This window comes from Monodelphis domestica, chromosome 4 (genome assembly GCF_027887165.1).
Source record: "Monodelphis domestica isolate mMonDom1 chromosome 4, mMonDom1.pri, whole genome shotgun sequence".
NCBI lineage: Eukaryota > Metazoa > Chordata > Mammalia > Didelphimorphia > Didelphidae > Monodelphis > Monodelphis domestica.
Genome location: NC_077230.1, coordinates 442,911,305 through 442,925,105, shown reverse-complemented (window position 1 = coordinate 442,925,105; position 13,801 = coordinate 442,911,305). Strand labels below are relative to the sequence as shown.

The following is a 13,801-nucleotide window of genomic DNA, read 5'->3' as shown; positions in this document are numbered from 1 at the left end:
TTTTAGAGAGACAAAGAATGCAAATTTTACAAGGTTGGTCATGGAGCTGACTAGCCAGTTGTTAAGTATGTTGTGAACTGGTTGTAACCACATATTCCTAAGGTAAACACGTGGGGAGAAGGACAAGGCCAGAACTTTTCCCAGGTTTTTCTAGTCTTAATTTAGGCAATTGCTAGCCAGGACCTTAGGGCCCTGTTGCTAAGGTCTAAAACAGCTTAATTTAAGGAGAATCAAAAAGGTTTTTTACTCACCCTTTCTTGAAGCTGTAAATATGAAGTCAAGTTAAAACAGAAAACAAAACTGACTGATAGACAAGTAATAAGGCAAAGAGATAAAGGAAAGAGATTTCACAGAAGTCTTTTGAGGATTTCTCATCAACTTCTTAAGGTTGCCATAAACTTAAATCTTACACTATTTAAGATTTTTGCATCTATATTCATTAGGGAGATTGGCCTATAGTTTTCTTTCTCTGTTTTTAACCTGCCTGGCTTTAGGATCAGTACCATGCTTGTGTCGTAAAAAGAATTTGGTAGAACCTGTTCTTGGCTTATTCTGTCAAATAGTTTGTATAGTATTGGGGTTAGCTGTTCTTTGAATGTTTGATAGAATTCATTTGTGAATCCGTCTGGACCTGGGGATTTTTTCTTCGGGAGTTCTTTGAGGGCTTGTTCAATTCCTTTTTCTTATATGGGGTTGTTTAGGTAATTTATTTCTTCTTCTCTTAGTCTAGGCAATTTATATTTTTGTAAGTATTCATCCATATCACTTAGATTGCCATATTTTTGCCATATAATTGGGCATAGTAGTTTTTAATGATTGCCTTGATTTCCTCTTCATTAGAGGTGAGGTCTCCCTTTTCATCTTGGATACTGTCAATTTGGTTTTTTTCTTTCCTTTTTAAAATTAGACTGACTAGTAAGTACTTTGTCAACTTTATTTGTTTTTTCAAAGAACCAGTTTCTAGTCTTATTTATTAAATCAATAGTTTTTTGACTTTCAATTTTATTAATTTCTCCTTTGATTTTTAGGATTTCTAATTTAGTCTTCATCTGGGGTTTTTTAATTTGTTCACTTTCTAGTTTTTTTAATTTGCATGCCCAATTAATTGACCTCTGCCCTTCTTAATTTGTATATATATGAACTCAAGGATATAAATTTCCCCCTGAGTACTGCTTTGGCTGCATCCTATAGGTTTTGAAAGGATGTCTCGCCATTGTCATTTTCTTCAATGAAGTTATTAATTGTTCCTACAATTTGTTCTTTAACTAGCTGGTTTTGGAGAATCATATTGTTTAATTTCCAATTAATTTTTGATTTATCTATCCATGTACCCTGTAAACCTTAAAATTTCTTAGACTTATAAATGTTGGAAATTTCACCATTGGGAAATTTCATACTTGAAAAATTTCCTATTGATAGTGGGCACTCTATTGGAATGTGAACCCCATTGGCATGGGAGGTTCCTCCTCCTCCCTTCTTAAGATTATTTTAGGACAGAAACCTTTTGCTGAACAATGGAAAGGGCTTTGACCTATGCTTAAGCATAGAACAGGAATTTCTTTGAGTCATGATTGATTTTAGAATTGATACAATAGAGATACTTGGAATGACAGAACCAGGTCTTGGAAATTACAATCTCCACCCTACTCAGTCCTAACAGGATTTAGGAAGGGCTGCAGCATAGATCAAAATTTAATTATTCCAATCTCTACCCTACTTAGGGTAACAGGATTTAGGAAGGGCTGTAGCAAAGGATCAAGATTTAATTATTTGAGAATATGACCTTCAACAGACATGTGCAAAGCCACAGACCTCTGGGTGGTCCTGGGTTAAGCTAGAGCCACCATTGGCACAGGGAAGACATGGACAGTGATTGGTAGATGTGAGAACTGAGGGGAGGGAACTTGGATGGTTTGCTTAAAGAGAGAGGGGTCTGAGGACGGAGGGGTGGTTGGTTGGAGAGGTTTTGGCTCTGAGAGGTTGTGCTGGCTCTGAAGGAAGCTGCTCTGAAGGAAGCTGGAGGTGGAGGCCCCTGAGACTGTTTCTCCATTTTGGTCACACGAGTAATAGGGACTGATCTCCTTTCTTTGCCCCAGCTATCTAAGGTCTTGGGCCTTTTGGCTCAGCCTAAACAGAAGGGGGTATTTAAGCCCTATTCCCTTCTCTCCCCTTTCTCTCTCCCTCTCTCTCTCTATCTCTAATACCTTTCTTCATCCTGTTTGTAATTAAACTCCATAAAAGGTTGACTGCTGACTTGAGTTATCATTAAGGAATTACATAGCTGAATTCCTTGGCGACCTTAAATTAATATATATCATTCTTTTAAAGTGATTTCCTTGTCACAACCCTTACTAATTATTATTTTTATTGCACTGTGGTCAGAGAAGGTTGCATTTATTATTTATGCCCTTTTGCATTTGTTTGCAATGATTTTGTGCCCTAGTACATGGTCAATTTTTGTGAATGTACCATGTACTGCTGAAAAGAAGGTGTATTCCTTTTTGTCCCTATTTATTTTTCTCCGTATGTCTTCTAACTCTAATTTTTCTTAGTTTTCATTCACTTCTCTCACCTCTTTCTTATTGATTTTTTTTTATTTGATTTATCTAGTTCGGATAGGGGAAGGTTTAGATCTCCCACTAGTATAGTTTTTCTATCTATTTCATCCTTGAGCTCCTCTAGTTTCTCCTTTAAAAATTTGGATTCTCTGCCATTTGGTGCATACATATTGAGTACAGATATTTCCTCGTCTATACTGCCTTTTATCAGGATGTAATTACCTTCCCTATCTCTTTTAACTAGATTTATTTTTACTTTGGCTTTGTCCGATATCATGATTGCTACTCCTGCCTTCTTTTTATCATTTGATGCCCAATAGATTTGGCTCCATCCTCTTACTTTCACCCTATGCATATATAACTTCTTCATATGTGTTTCTTGCAGACAGCATATGGTAGGGTTTTGGATTCTGATCCACTCTGCTATTCGCTTGCGTTTTATGGGTGAGTTCATTCCATTCACATTCAGAGTTATGATTACTAGCTGTGTATTTCCCAGCATTTTGATTTCTACTCCTGGTCCTGCCTTTTCTTCTTTCACTATTTCTTTCTATACCAATGTTTGTTTATAGTCAGTTCCCCCCATCCCCCCCTTATTTTACTTCCCTTTCTACCCCCCTCCCTTCTTATTCCCTCCCTTATTTTCCTCTGTAGTCTTTTTAAAATCCCCCCTCCCTCCCTTGTACTGCTTCCTTCCCCACCAGTCCATTTTTTACCCTTCTACTCCCCTATAGGGTGCAAATCTATTCTCTTCCCCAGTGGATTGGATTGTTTTTCCCTCTTTGGGTCAGTTTCAAAGTACATAAGAGTTGAGTATTTCCTGTCTTCAACCTCTTTACCCTTCTAGTGTATTGATGTTCTCCCCCCTCCCGCCATGAGCTTCTTTGTGACATATAAATTTAACCCCATTTGTTTCTTTTCCCATTTCTTTTAGTCATAACCTTTTCTTTTTTAGCTCTAGTCATGTATATATATATATATACATACATACACATGTAAATGTGTTTATGCATGCATATATATATATATACCTATTTATGTCTTGTCCTTTCATCCTATACAGCTTGTCACTGTTCCCTCTGAGTGTAATTCTTCTAGCTGCTCAGGTGATAGCAACAGATTTTAAGAGTTACCAATGACCTCTTTTCTTATAGGGATACATATCATTTTAACTTATTGAATCTCTTAAAAATTTTTTGTTGTTGTTTTGTTTGCTTTCCACCCCTCTTTTTTAATTACCTTTTGATGATTCTCTTGAGTTATGTGGTTGGACATCAAATTTTCTGTTCAGGTCTGGTCTTTTATTTATGAATGCTTGGAACTCTTCTGTAGTGTTAAATGACCATATTTTCCCCTGTAAGAATATAGTCAGTTTTGATGGGTATTTTATTCTTGGTTGTAGAACTAGTTCCCTTGCTTTCTGGAATATCTTATTCCATGCCTTTCGGTCCTTCAGTGTGGATGCAGACAGATCCTGTTTTAACCACACCGTGTTTCCATGATATCTGAATGGCTTATTCTTGGCAGCTTGTAATATCTTTTCTTTCATCTGATTATTTTTTAATTTGGCTATAACATTTCTTAGTGTTGTCAGTTGGGGATTAAATACAGGGGGTGATCTGTGGATTCTTTCAATCTCCACTTTCCCCTCTTGTTCTAGGATCTCGGGACAGTTTTCCTGGATAATTTTCTCCAGTATTATGTCCAGGCTTTTTCTTTTGTCGTGGTTTTCTGGTAGTCCAATTATTCTTAAATTGTCTCTTCTTGAACGATTTTCTAAATCTTCTGTTTTGTGAATGAGATGCTTCACATTTTCCTCAATTTTTTCATTCTTTTTGTTTTGTTTTATAGGGTCCTGCTGCCTTGTGAGGTCACTTGATTCTAGTTGTTTTATTCTGGTTGTTAAAGATTGGATTTCATCTCTGGCTTTTTGGTCGCCTTTTTCCTTCTGGTCTGATTTTCTTTGAAGATCATCTTTCATCCTCTTTACCTCATCTTTCATCTCCTTTGCCTCATTTTTCATCTCCTTTGCCTCATTTTCCAGCTGGTTGATTTTGCCTTTCAAGACACTATTTTCTCTTTTTAGTTCAAGTGCCTCTGTTTCCAGATGACTTATCTTAATTTTTAAGTTCTTTTCCCAATTGTCTTCAGCCTCTCTTAGTTGTGTTTTGAGTTCTTCCACAGCCTGTATCCAATTTGCTGGGATTTCTGATTTATCATTTGCTGATCTCTCCCCTTCTGTTCCATTTGCTGAGTAGTAGCTTTATATTGTAGTTTCTTTCTTCTTTTTCTGTTGTTTGCTCAAATTCACTCCTTCTTTACTCCCCATATTTGTCTGTGCTCTTGTTCCTCTCATTTTTTTTTGTTTTTTGGGGGACTTCTATCAGTCTCCCCTCTTGGATCTTTAACAGAAGATCTCTTGGTGTAGTCTCTGGGGGAGGGTTTTGGGGGTTTGAACTTCCCTGTCCTCTGGAGGCTTTTGATTGGCTTAAAGTCCAGCAGTCAATGAGGATGGGTGTGGATCCTGGGATTCCCTGAGTTCTGGAGACTTTTGATGGGATTGGGTTCAGCTTAGTTGGGCTGGGTTTACTCTGAGTTTTAAACTTCCTGGATGGCTGGAGCAAATATGGAGGATCCCCAAAGCTCTGGCCAGGCTGCCAGGTCTATGCTCCTTCTATGCTGCCATCTTGACTCTGCCTCTAGGTTCCTGTTTTTTCAGAAGACCCTGCTCTCTAAGGGGGGAGGGGTAGTGGCCTCCCTGGGCTCTGAGGGCTCCTGATGGGATTATGTTCAGCTGGTGTGGGCTGAATGATCCCCAAACCAAAAAAAAATACAACCTCCTCCTCTACAATCTGTGTTGAATGCCCGGAGACTGGCCCAGGTTACTTTCAAGGGAAGCTCTTCAGAGCAACCCCTTTCCCGGCCCTGGGGTTTCTGTCCTTTCAGTAGCTCTGAGGGCTCCTGATGGGATTGGGTTCAGCTGGTGCCCTAAATCTGGGACCTCCCTTGAGACTCAGATGGAAGGACCCAGCCAGGGGGCTATAGGCTTCCCCCTTCTTTCTATGTTTCCCTGCCATCTGTGTTGGGCGCCCCAGAGACTGGCTCAGGTTGCTTTCAAGGTGAGTTCTTCAAAATAGCCAGCCCTGATGCCCTTTTCCTGGCCGTGAGGTTCCCGCTGCTGCCATGGGCTCAGCACTCTGGATTGGGGGGGATGGGTCCTGGGACCTTCCTTCTGCCTACCCCTTAGATCCAAGTGATCTAGGGTTCTGGCTTTTGGGGGGGGGCTGTACCTTTTGATCCAGGTCCAGAAGGAATTTCGGTGTCCTAGGAGCACTCAGTTTGCAATCCGTAAGGAAGGGTTTCCAAGGTCTGAACTTTCACTGCTTCTAAGCCGCCATCTTGACCGGAAGTCAGTAGTCCAAGATTTCTTTTCTCTTTACCTTTTTTAATACGTCTCTTGAGTCTTGTATTTGAAAGTCAAATTTCCTATTCAGCTCTTATCTTTTCATCAAGAAAACTTGAAAGTCCTCTATTTCATTAAATATCCACTTTTCCCACTGCAGGATTATGCTCAATTTCCTTGGGTTGGTGATTTTTTATTGTAATCTGAATTCCATGCCCCCCAGAATACAGGATCCTTGTGTCTAGAATGGGATACATTCCAAGAGCAAGATAGCTGAAACTGTGGATATAAGTGAACACATGTTGACTCCATAAAGAACAGGATATTCTCAAAGAGATATAAAATAATTTTTAATTGAAAAATTAAGTATACAATAAGACATTAGTAACATTCAACACAGTAACAATTTAGCACACTGTACAATATGAAGTAATACTGTACAACTATCCTTTCTTTTATTACCTTGCCCCTCTCCCCATCACCACCCCACAATGAAATTATTTTTCCTCATTCTTTCCTGTATAGGCATTGTCTAAATGAAAAGATTTAAACTTTTTGGAGGCCAGGAAGCCTTTAATTGCGCAGAGTTCAGAAATAATATATGTTGAAGATTATGAAAATATGGTCAAAGCTGATCCCCAAAACAATTGTTGAGGGACAGTGAAAGAAGATATGGAGGCAAAAGGAATTTCTTGTTATGGCTGATTTCAATAATTCACAAGATTGGTATTGGCTGAAACCTTTAATTTATCTGGGGCTGAAGGATCAAGGCATGAAGTGCCAAAGTATAAAGAAACAAAGTTATTGTAACTCTTTCTACGAATGCTCACATCCTCTCAGCCACCATCGGGGTAAGCAGGCTGCTGCTTCTCTCCCAGCTTTCCAGAGGCCACATACAAGCAGTTCTCACACGCCTGTGACAGCTTGGAGAGGGGTCTGAGAGGCAGCTTACAGTACAAGGAAGACGGATGGAACATGTACAACGTCACAACTTGCAGGAAAAAGGTTTACATTTTGTGCTTCATGTTTAGAATCAGCCAAATTAGGTCTGAACATCCTTTCCCAGAATCCTGTATTGTCTACGTGGAAACAGATGTTGTTACTTTGGATAATCTCTTGTATTGGGAATTCCTTGATTCTCATCAGTGACTTTGCAAATAGATGAACAACTCTCAGCCCTGCAAGCAGAGGAAGCCTCAGGGTTATTTCCAATAAGAGGCATCTTTGTGGGTTCTTCACACCATCTTCCCCCCTTCCCTGCCCTGGGCTTCTGTCAAGGGTTTCCTTCCACAGAGGAAAAGACCCTCCTCTGCTTAGGCTGTTCTGGAAGCAGCAAATTCTCCCTCATCTTTCGGTCTCGGTCTGTGTCTCCGACCCTTTTAATGACTGTATTTGGTGCTTAATAGAGACCCAGCACAGAGGCAGCCCTCACTGCATTTGTAAATGGTTTTAGATGGTTTTGTTCTTTCCTTCCTTCCTCTCTCTCTAGGTTGGGGGCTGCTCTGGCCAGAGGGCTCAGCCAAGGACTCTCGGGATGGGTTGTTCTCTGGAGCTCTTCCAGTGCTCAGCCAGCAGGACCCCCAGGAGGATAAGGACCAGCCCAGCCAAGGTGAGGCGGACCAGGTTGCCCACAGTGTAATCCTGGGCAGCAGCATCTGCGGATCAGAGAAGGTCACTGAGAAATGGCTGCCCGGTGCTCAGCCCCTGTTTCACCCATGTTTTGTCTCCCACAAGCACTCAGATCCTCAGCCCAGACCCTTCCCCTGAACTGGGGAGATGCCAGTTATTCCCCTGCTGGTAGCCTGGCTCTGTGGATGAGGAAGGGGAGGGTCTGAGGGGCTGGGCAGCCTCCAGCCTCCTCCTGCCCTGAGTCCTTCCTCTGCTCTCCCTTCAGTTCTTCCCAGCTCCCTCCTTCCCCAACCCTCCATGCTTGCACTTCCTCTCCTCACTTGCTCCTCCCCCCTCTGTAGGCTGGCTCTGATCTCCTCCGTAGGCAGAAGCTGCACCCCAAAGTCACCAGAGACGCCTTCCTTGCCCAGGCTAAGGGTCCCCCTCCTCATCCTCCACCCTTTCTTGTAGGACTTTCTCCTCTCTCTGGGTTGCCATGACAACACTTTCTGCCCATGCCATCCACCAGGGGGAGGGAAGGAGACCCAGCCCTGTCCTCAGGGGCCCCCAGATTATTCCATGATTCAGTCCTCCAGACTTTTATTCATCCCCACCCTGTGCCCATCCCAGAAGATACAACAGTAAAACCAAGCTACCTCCTGCCCTCTGGGGCTCCACATGGACAGAAATAAATCATCTCTCTGAGGAGGGAATCCCTAACAGCTGGGGGGGGGACAAGCTGGGGATCAGGAGAGGCTTCCTGTAGGAGCTCAGGATGGGGCAGGCTGAGACGTCTACCAGGAAGCCTGCTGGGAGGCTGGAGAGACCTGGCAAAGCCCAGGATGAAGATGCAGGTTTCCTCCTGTCTGTGGAGTCCCCTGTCCAGCCCTGTCCTCAGGGAGTTCTTGTCTTATTCCAGGGTTCAGTTCTCCAGACTTCTATTAACCACTGACCCTGGGCCAGGCCCTGTTCCAGGCCAGCCCCAGAGGTACAAAGGCAAACTAGAGAATAGCTCCTGCCCTCCAGGGGTTGACACAACCCTAAAATAATCTGTTTTCTCCTATACAAATGAATCAATCCCATCTGAGCAGTGGGTCACTAACAAGTGGGGAGGGGACAGGCTGAAGATCAGGAAAGGCAGCTCCTAAGCTTAGTCTCAGAGACATCTTTTCATTGTAAGAGGAGGTAAAAAAGGAGAGTATTCCAGGCAGGGGACTCAGCCTGGCAAAGGCTCAGAACTGGGAAAAGGATGATAAAGTGCTGGCAGAAGTGGTGGTAAATTAGGAGACCCTGGTTGAGGAAGGCTGACCCTGACTGGACACCCAGCCCCTGTGCCTCCTTCCCCCCTCCGTTGGGGATCCTCCAAGTACTCACCTGAGGGCCTGTTCTTAGATTCAGGGCTTGGAGAGAAAGTCCTTGGGGATGAAGAAGGGGCAGGGTTAGAGGCTCTGCCGGGGTGGACCAGAGAGGCCTAGAGAGCTGGAGGGTCTGGAGATGGCTGTGAGCCCAGCTGTGCCCAGACTTGCTGGGTGAGGGATGTTGATCAAGTCCCTCTTCTCTCTGGGCCTAACTTTCCCATCTGTCAAATGGGCCTGAGCTCAGGACCTCTCCTGGCCTAGTTCTGAGACTTGATGCTCCTGTGATTCCTGCAACCCCTCTCTGAGCTCCAGTGGGTGGGTGGGGCTCTGGGGACAGGCAGGGACCCCAAGAGAAGAATGGAGGAGCTGGTATGGCAGGGAGGGACCCTCTTAATCCTCCTTAGGGCTCCTTGTCCTGGCTGGCTGCAGGGCCCTGAGGTTGCCTCCTGCCTTGGTGTCAGAGCCCTGAGACTCTGCTCGATCATTGGGAAGTTGTGCTGGGCAGAGGAGGGAGTAGGGGGAGGAGGGCCCTCTGGGGCTTCTAGATTAGAGGAATTGGGGTACCCCCCCCTCTATACTGGAGAAGCCAGGGAGTCCCAGCTATGGCTGTGTGGGTGAGGAGAGGCAGGGCCTAGGGTCTCCTGAGGAGGGGGAGAGAAGGAAGAGCCTTTGGGGCTTTAGAGGGCACCAGAGACCAAGAGAAGGGAAGTGGAGGGCGACTCAGGAACCCTAGAGGTGCCTGGAACAACTCAGGGCCTCCTCTTCATTCTGGACCCGTCCAGCCAAATACTCTCCCTGAGAGCCCCTGAGACATGGACAAACATGCCATTCTTGTGGCATCTTTTTGGGATCTGAGAATCTCCTGATTGACTCCTTGTCACACCCAGACCCTTCCCCCACAACCCCCATCCTAAAAGGCACCCAGCCCCTCCCCCAGAGTTCTGTCACCCAACTAGCTCTCCTGGCAAAGCCTCAGAAGCTCCATCCTGTGTTAGCTGGCTGAGGCCCACTTTCCCTGCCAGCTGCCTCAGAATCCCTTTCAATTTACTGATGGGTCTCTTCATTCTGGAGGTGTGGATGCCTCCTGGGGGCTCAGGATCACTCGAACCCTTCCCAGGGCTGCTCTACCCTTCTCTGCTTCCCATCCCCCCCCCACCACCCTTTCCTTCCTTCTTCCCCAGCCTTCTGTTTCCTCTGTCCCTGTCCCCTCCCTCCAGCCCTCCTTGTGCCTTGGTTTCCTCTATGATAAAGGACGTCAGGCCTGGCCTAGATAAAAGGTGGTCAGCAATGGGGGAGTGAGAGAGACCCCACCCTGTCCTTAGAGGAAACGGTTACCCCCTGGGTGGGGAGACATCAGAGCTGGGGGAGTCTTAGAGCTTTGGGGGAGGTGAGGATCCTTTGAGGTGCCTGGAACAGGGAGAGGAGGAGGGGGTCTGTAGGTGTTTAACATGCCTCCCCCCCCCCCAATTTCCCCATCCCCCACCTCAAGTTTGCTCTGCTCTCCTCCTGTCCCCCTCTGACCTCCTCAAACCTCTTTCTGAGGCTGAATAGAATATTGCCTGGGATGTGGAACCAACACAACTGGTTAGGCTGCTGGTGTGGGGCATCTAGAGGGGTCATGAGGAGCGGCCTCACTGTCTACACTCTCTGAGGCTGACCCAGTGCCCTCCCTCTGAGCCTCCTCTTCCCGCAGCTCCCCTGGTCTCTGGCCTCTGGGGTCCCCTGGACAGGCTGAAGCAGGCAGGGAGGAGTCCCAGGGCAAAGAGGGAGCCTGGGAGAGCTGGAGGCGGGGGGAGCTAGGAGGGCCTGGGGCTGCCTCACCTGAAACCCGGAGCAGCAGGGGGGCGCTGGGGGAGGACCACTGATTAGGATAAGAACTATGAAAGCCGAAGCATCGGTAAGTGCCATCCTGGGTCGGAGTCACAGCAGGGAAGAAGAAGTCAGCCTGACGCCCCCTTCCATGGCTCCGGGTCCTGCGGCAGCTGATCTCTTCTCCATCCTTGCACAGGACACACCAGTCATACCATCGCTCTGACCGACACTGCAGGGTCACCCTCTGTCCTGAGGCCACCTCAGAGCTGGGAAGGGCTGCCAGGGAGGGCGGGGCAGAGAGGCCTGGGGGGGGGGAGGGGAGACCCTGGAGTTAGAGCAAGAGCAGCCCTGGGGCAGGGAGGGGGCAGGTGAGGCTGGGAGGAGGCCAGGCTGGGCTGGGAGGTTCAGCTCTGAGAGGGGAAATGTGGGGTGTGTGAGGGGAGAGAAAGACCTTGGACAGCTCTGGGAAAGAGGAATGGGAGGGGGAGAGGGGAGGAGAAAAGTGGGATAGGTAAGAGAAGAGAGAGACCCTGTGTGATCCCCTGGAACAGTCTGAGAAGGAGAGGAATAGGCTCAGCTGTGCCTCTGCATCCTCCGCAATACTCTTCCCCAGGCCTGAGGAGATGGTCCTGGGCAGCAGCAGTTCCACCCTCTGCTCCCTCTCCTGGCTTTGGGAGGGGCAGTGCCCGCACTGGGAGATGCCCCACTAGCCCTGGCCTATCCCAGGGAGCCCCCAGCTCTGTCTGATCTCCTGAAGTACAAGCTGAGCCTCTCCTGCCTCCTGTCTGACCCCAAGATGGGAGCTGAGTGAGGAAGCTCATGGGGCAGTGGAGAGAGTCCTAGATCTGGGGTCAGGAAAGCCTGAGTTCAAATCCAGCCATCACAACTATGTGATCCTCAGCATGTCACTTTTCTACTTCAGATTCCTCATCTGTAAAATGGGGATCACACTAGCCCTGACCTGGCAGAGTTGTTGTGAAGATCCAATGAGACAACAAGGGTGATGTGTTTAGCACACAATAGGTGTTACAGAAATGCTGATTCCTCCCCTCTTCTGCCAACCCTAGAGGGAGAGCTGAGGCAGACACAGGGGAGAAGACAGGAAGGGCAGAGTCAGAGGGACACTCGGGGCCAGGCTGGGCTGGGGAGGAACCCAGAGCTGTGGAGACCCTGAGCCAGCCCTGCCTGGGGGGGGAGGATCTGCCTTACCTGTGACCACCAGCTGCAGGGGGTCGCTGCGCTCTGACCACCTGTAGGATGAATGTCTGTACTGGCACTGGTAGGTTCCAGCATCATTAGCTGTCACAGATGGGAAGGAAAATTCGCTCTCATTTCCACCTCTTCCCATATGTCCAGATCTTCCGTTTTTCAGCAGATGCCACTGTATAGCCTCCCATGGCCCCCTGCACCTGAGGGTCACAGCTCCTCCTTGGGGCACCAAAGAGCCATTCTCTGCCTTGAGGGAGGGTCTGGGAAAACTGTCTGGAAGGGAAGGAGAGCTGTTAGGTCGAGGGGATCCCCCTTCTGTAGGTACTCCACCTCCACACGGGGTCTCCTCTTTCTTTAAACCTTGTCAGCCCAGTCTAGACCTCCCCCAGCTCCCTCTCCTGGGGCAGTTGTGTCCTCTGCTCAGGGGCATTGTAGGGGGAAGGACTCACCTGCTGCCTGGGTCCTTGTCCTCTTGCACAGACACAGCCCTGCCAGAGAAGACCCTGATTACTTTCTGCTCCCCCCAGCATCCCCACAGGAAGGTCAGAGACAGTTCAGGGACTGGGCTTAGGGTGCTGTGAGGGAAGGAGGCTGGAGCCCAGGAGACCCCTCTAAGAGTCCCACCTTCTCTGCTCCCAACCGCACCCTTGCTGTGTGACCTTAGATTTGTCACTCCCTTTCTCTGGAGGAAAATTTCCTCCTCAACAAAGTGGGGAGGCATGTAGGACTTGATTGTGGGTAAAGTCCCCTCTAGGGTGGGGGCTGCTGAGGACTCACCGAGGCACAGCAGAGTTGATAGGGAAGGAGTCATGGTGCTCCCAGAGGCTGGATGGTCTGAGGCACAGGATGTGACCAGGGTCAGCTCTGCACTGTTTCTCCACTCCGAGCCTCTCTGACAAGCTTCACTTCTCCTTCCTCTCTGCGGGTCCTCCTTGACTGATGGCACCATGCAGTGGGCAGGGTGTGTGTGCGGGTTGGCAGGATGGTTGGAGAGTCATCTAAGGTTGGAATGGTGGAACAGTTCTTGCTTTTACCTGATGATTCAGACCCCATTGCCAGGGACAGATTCCCTGGTCAGCTTTAGGAGCAGCCTCCTGCCTTCCTTCCTCTCCCCCATAACTGGCCAGTCCTGGGATCACTAGAGTCTCCCAACCAGATTCTGCCCCCTCCCCAGCCTCATTAAACAGGGCTCAACCCCTAACCAGACAGACCAGGATTCCTGTGTTCTGGGAGCCAAAGAGTTAAACCCAAACCCCAGAATATGGGGCTAATGGGTGGGCAGGTTGGGGAGCTGCTGCCTTAGAGCCCAGGGTGGTCTCTTCTCCTGTTTTCATTGTCACTTCAATTGCTTATACGGTCTAGATCTCTAGATTCTGTAGAATGTAAGTGCTAGGACTCAGTCTCCCAACCTGCACTCACACTGGCAGGTCAGAGCCCCAGGACAGAGTCACTCTTTTCCTAATGCCCATTGCTAATGAGCCCACACCAGTGTGGTTTCACCCTACCATTTATCCAATTGCTGTGTCTCCAATATCAATTAACCAAGTGACATGGTTTAGTTCACCCTGATTCCACCAACATTTATTTCTTTTCCAAAAGGATATTTACTGAGAAACTGGAATGGAGTATGAAGTGCAGAAGACTCCCTTTCCATTTACCACACTTAGCTGTAGACTCTTCCTTCTTCACACTCACTTGATCCTAAGTGCCAGGGGCAAGGTCCAGCCTCACTGGTGACTCCAGGGATTCCCTACAAGTGGCAAATGGTCAGTCAAGAAAAGAACATATGGAAGACAGCTGTATATTTTACAGCTATGGGCATGCTTTTCACCTGATAGCTGCTCCACCATCCC

At 47.4% G+C, this 13,801-nt stretch overlaps 1 protein-coding gene across 1 annotated transcript; it reads right to left on the bottom strand.

Moving 5' to 3' along the window:
• Positions 1-6,509: 6,509 nt before the first annotated feature.
• On the bottom strand, positions 6,510-12,759 carry LOC100028145 (leukocyte immunoglobulin-like receptor subfamily A member 5). Its single transcript, XM_056826294.1, has 6 exons — positions 12,726-12,759; positions 11,949-12,038; positions 10,852-11,042; positions 10,749-10,792; positions 8,944-8,984; positions 6,510-7,616 (listed from the first exon to the last, which is right to left on the bottom strand). Exons 1-6 carry the CDS (start codon positions 12,757-12,759, stop codon positions 7,477-7,479), a joined length of 540 nt encoding a protein of 179 aa, XP_056682272.1. The 3' UTR covers positions 6,510-7,476.
• Between the last annotated feature and the right edge of the window lie 1,042 nt (positions 12,760-13,801).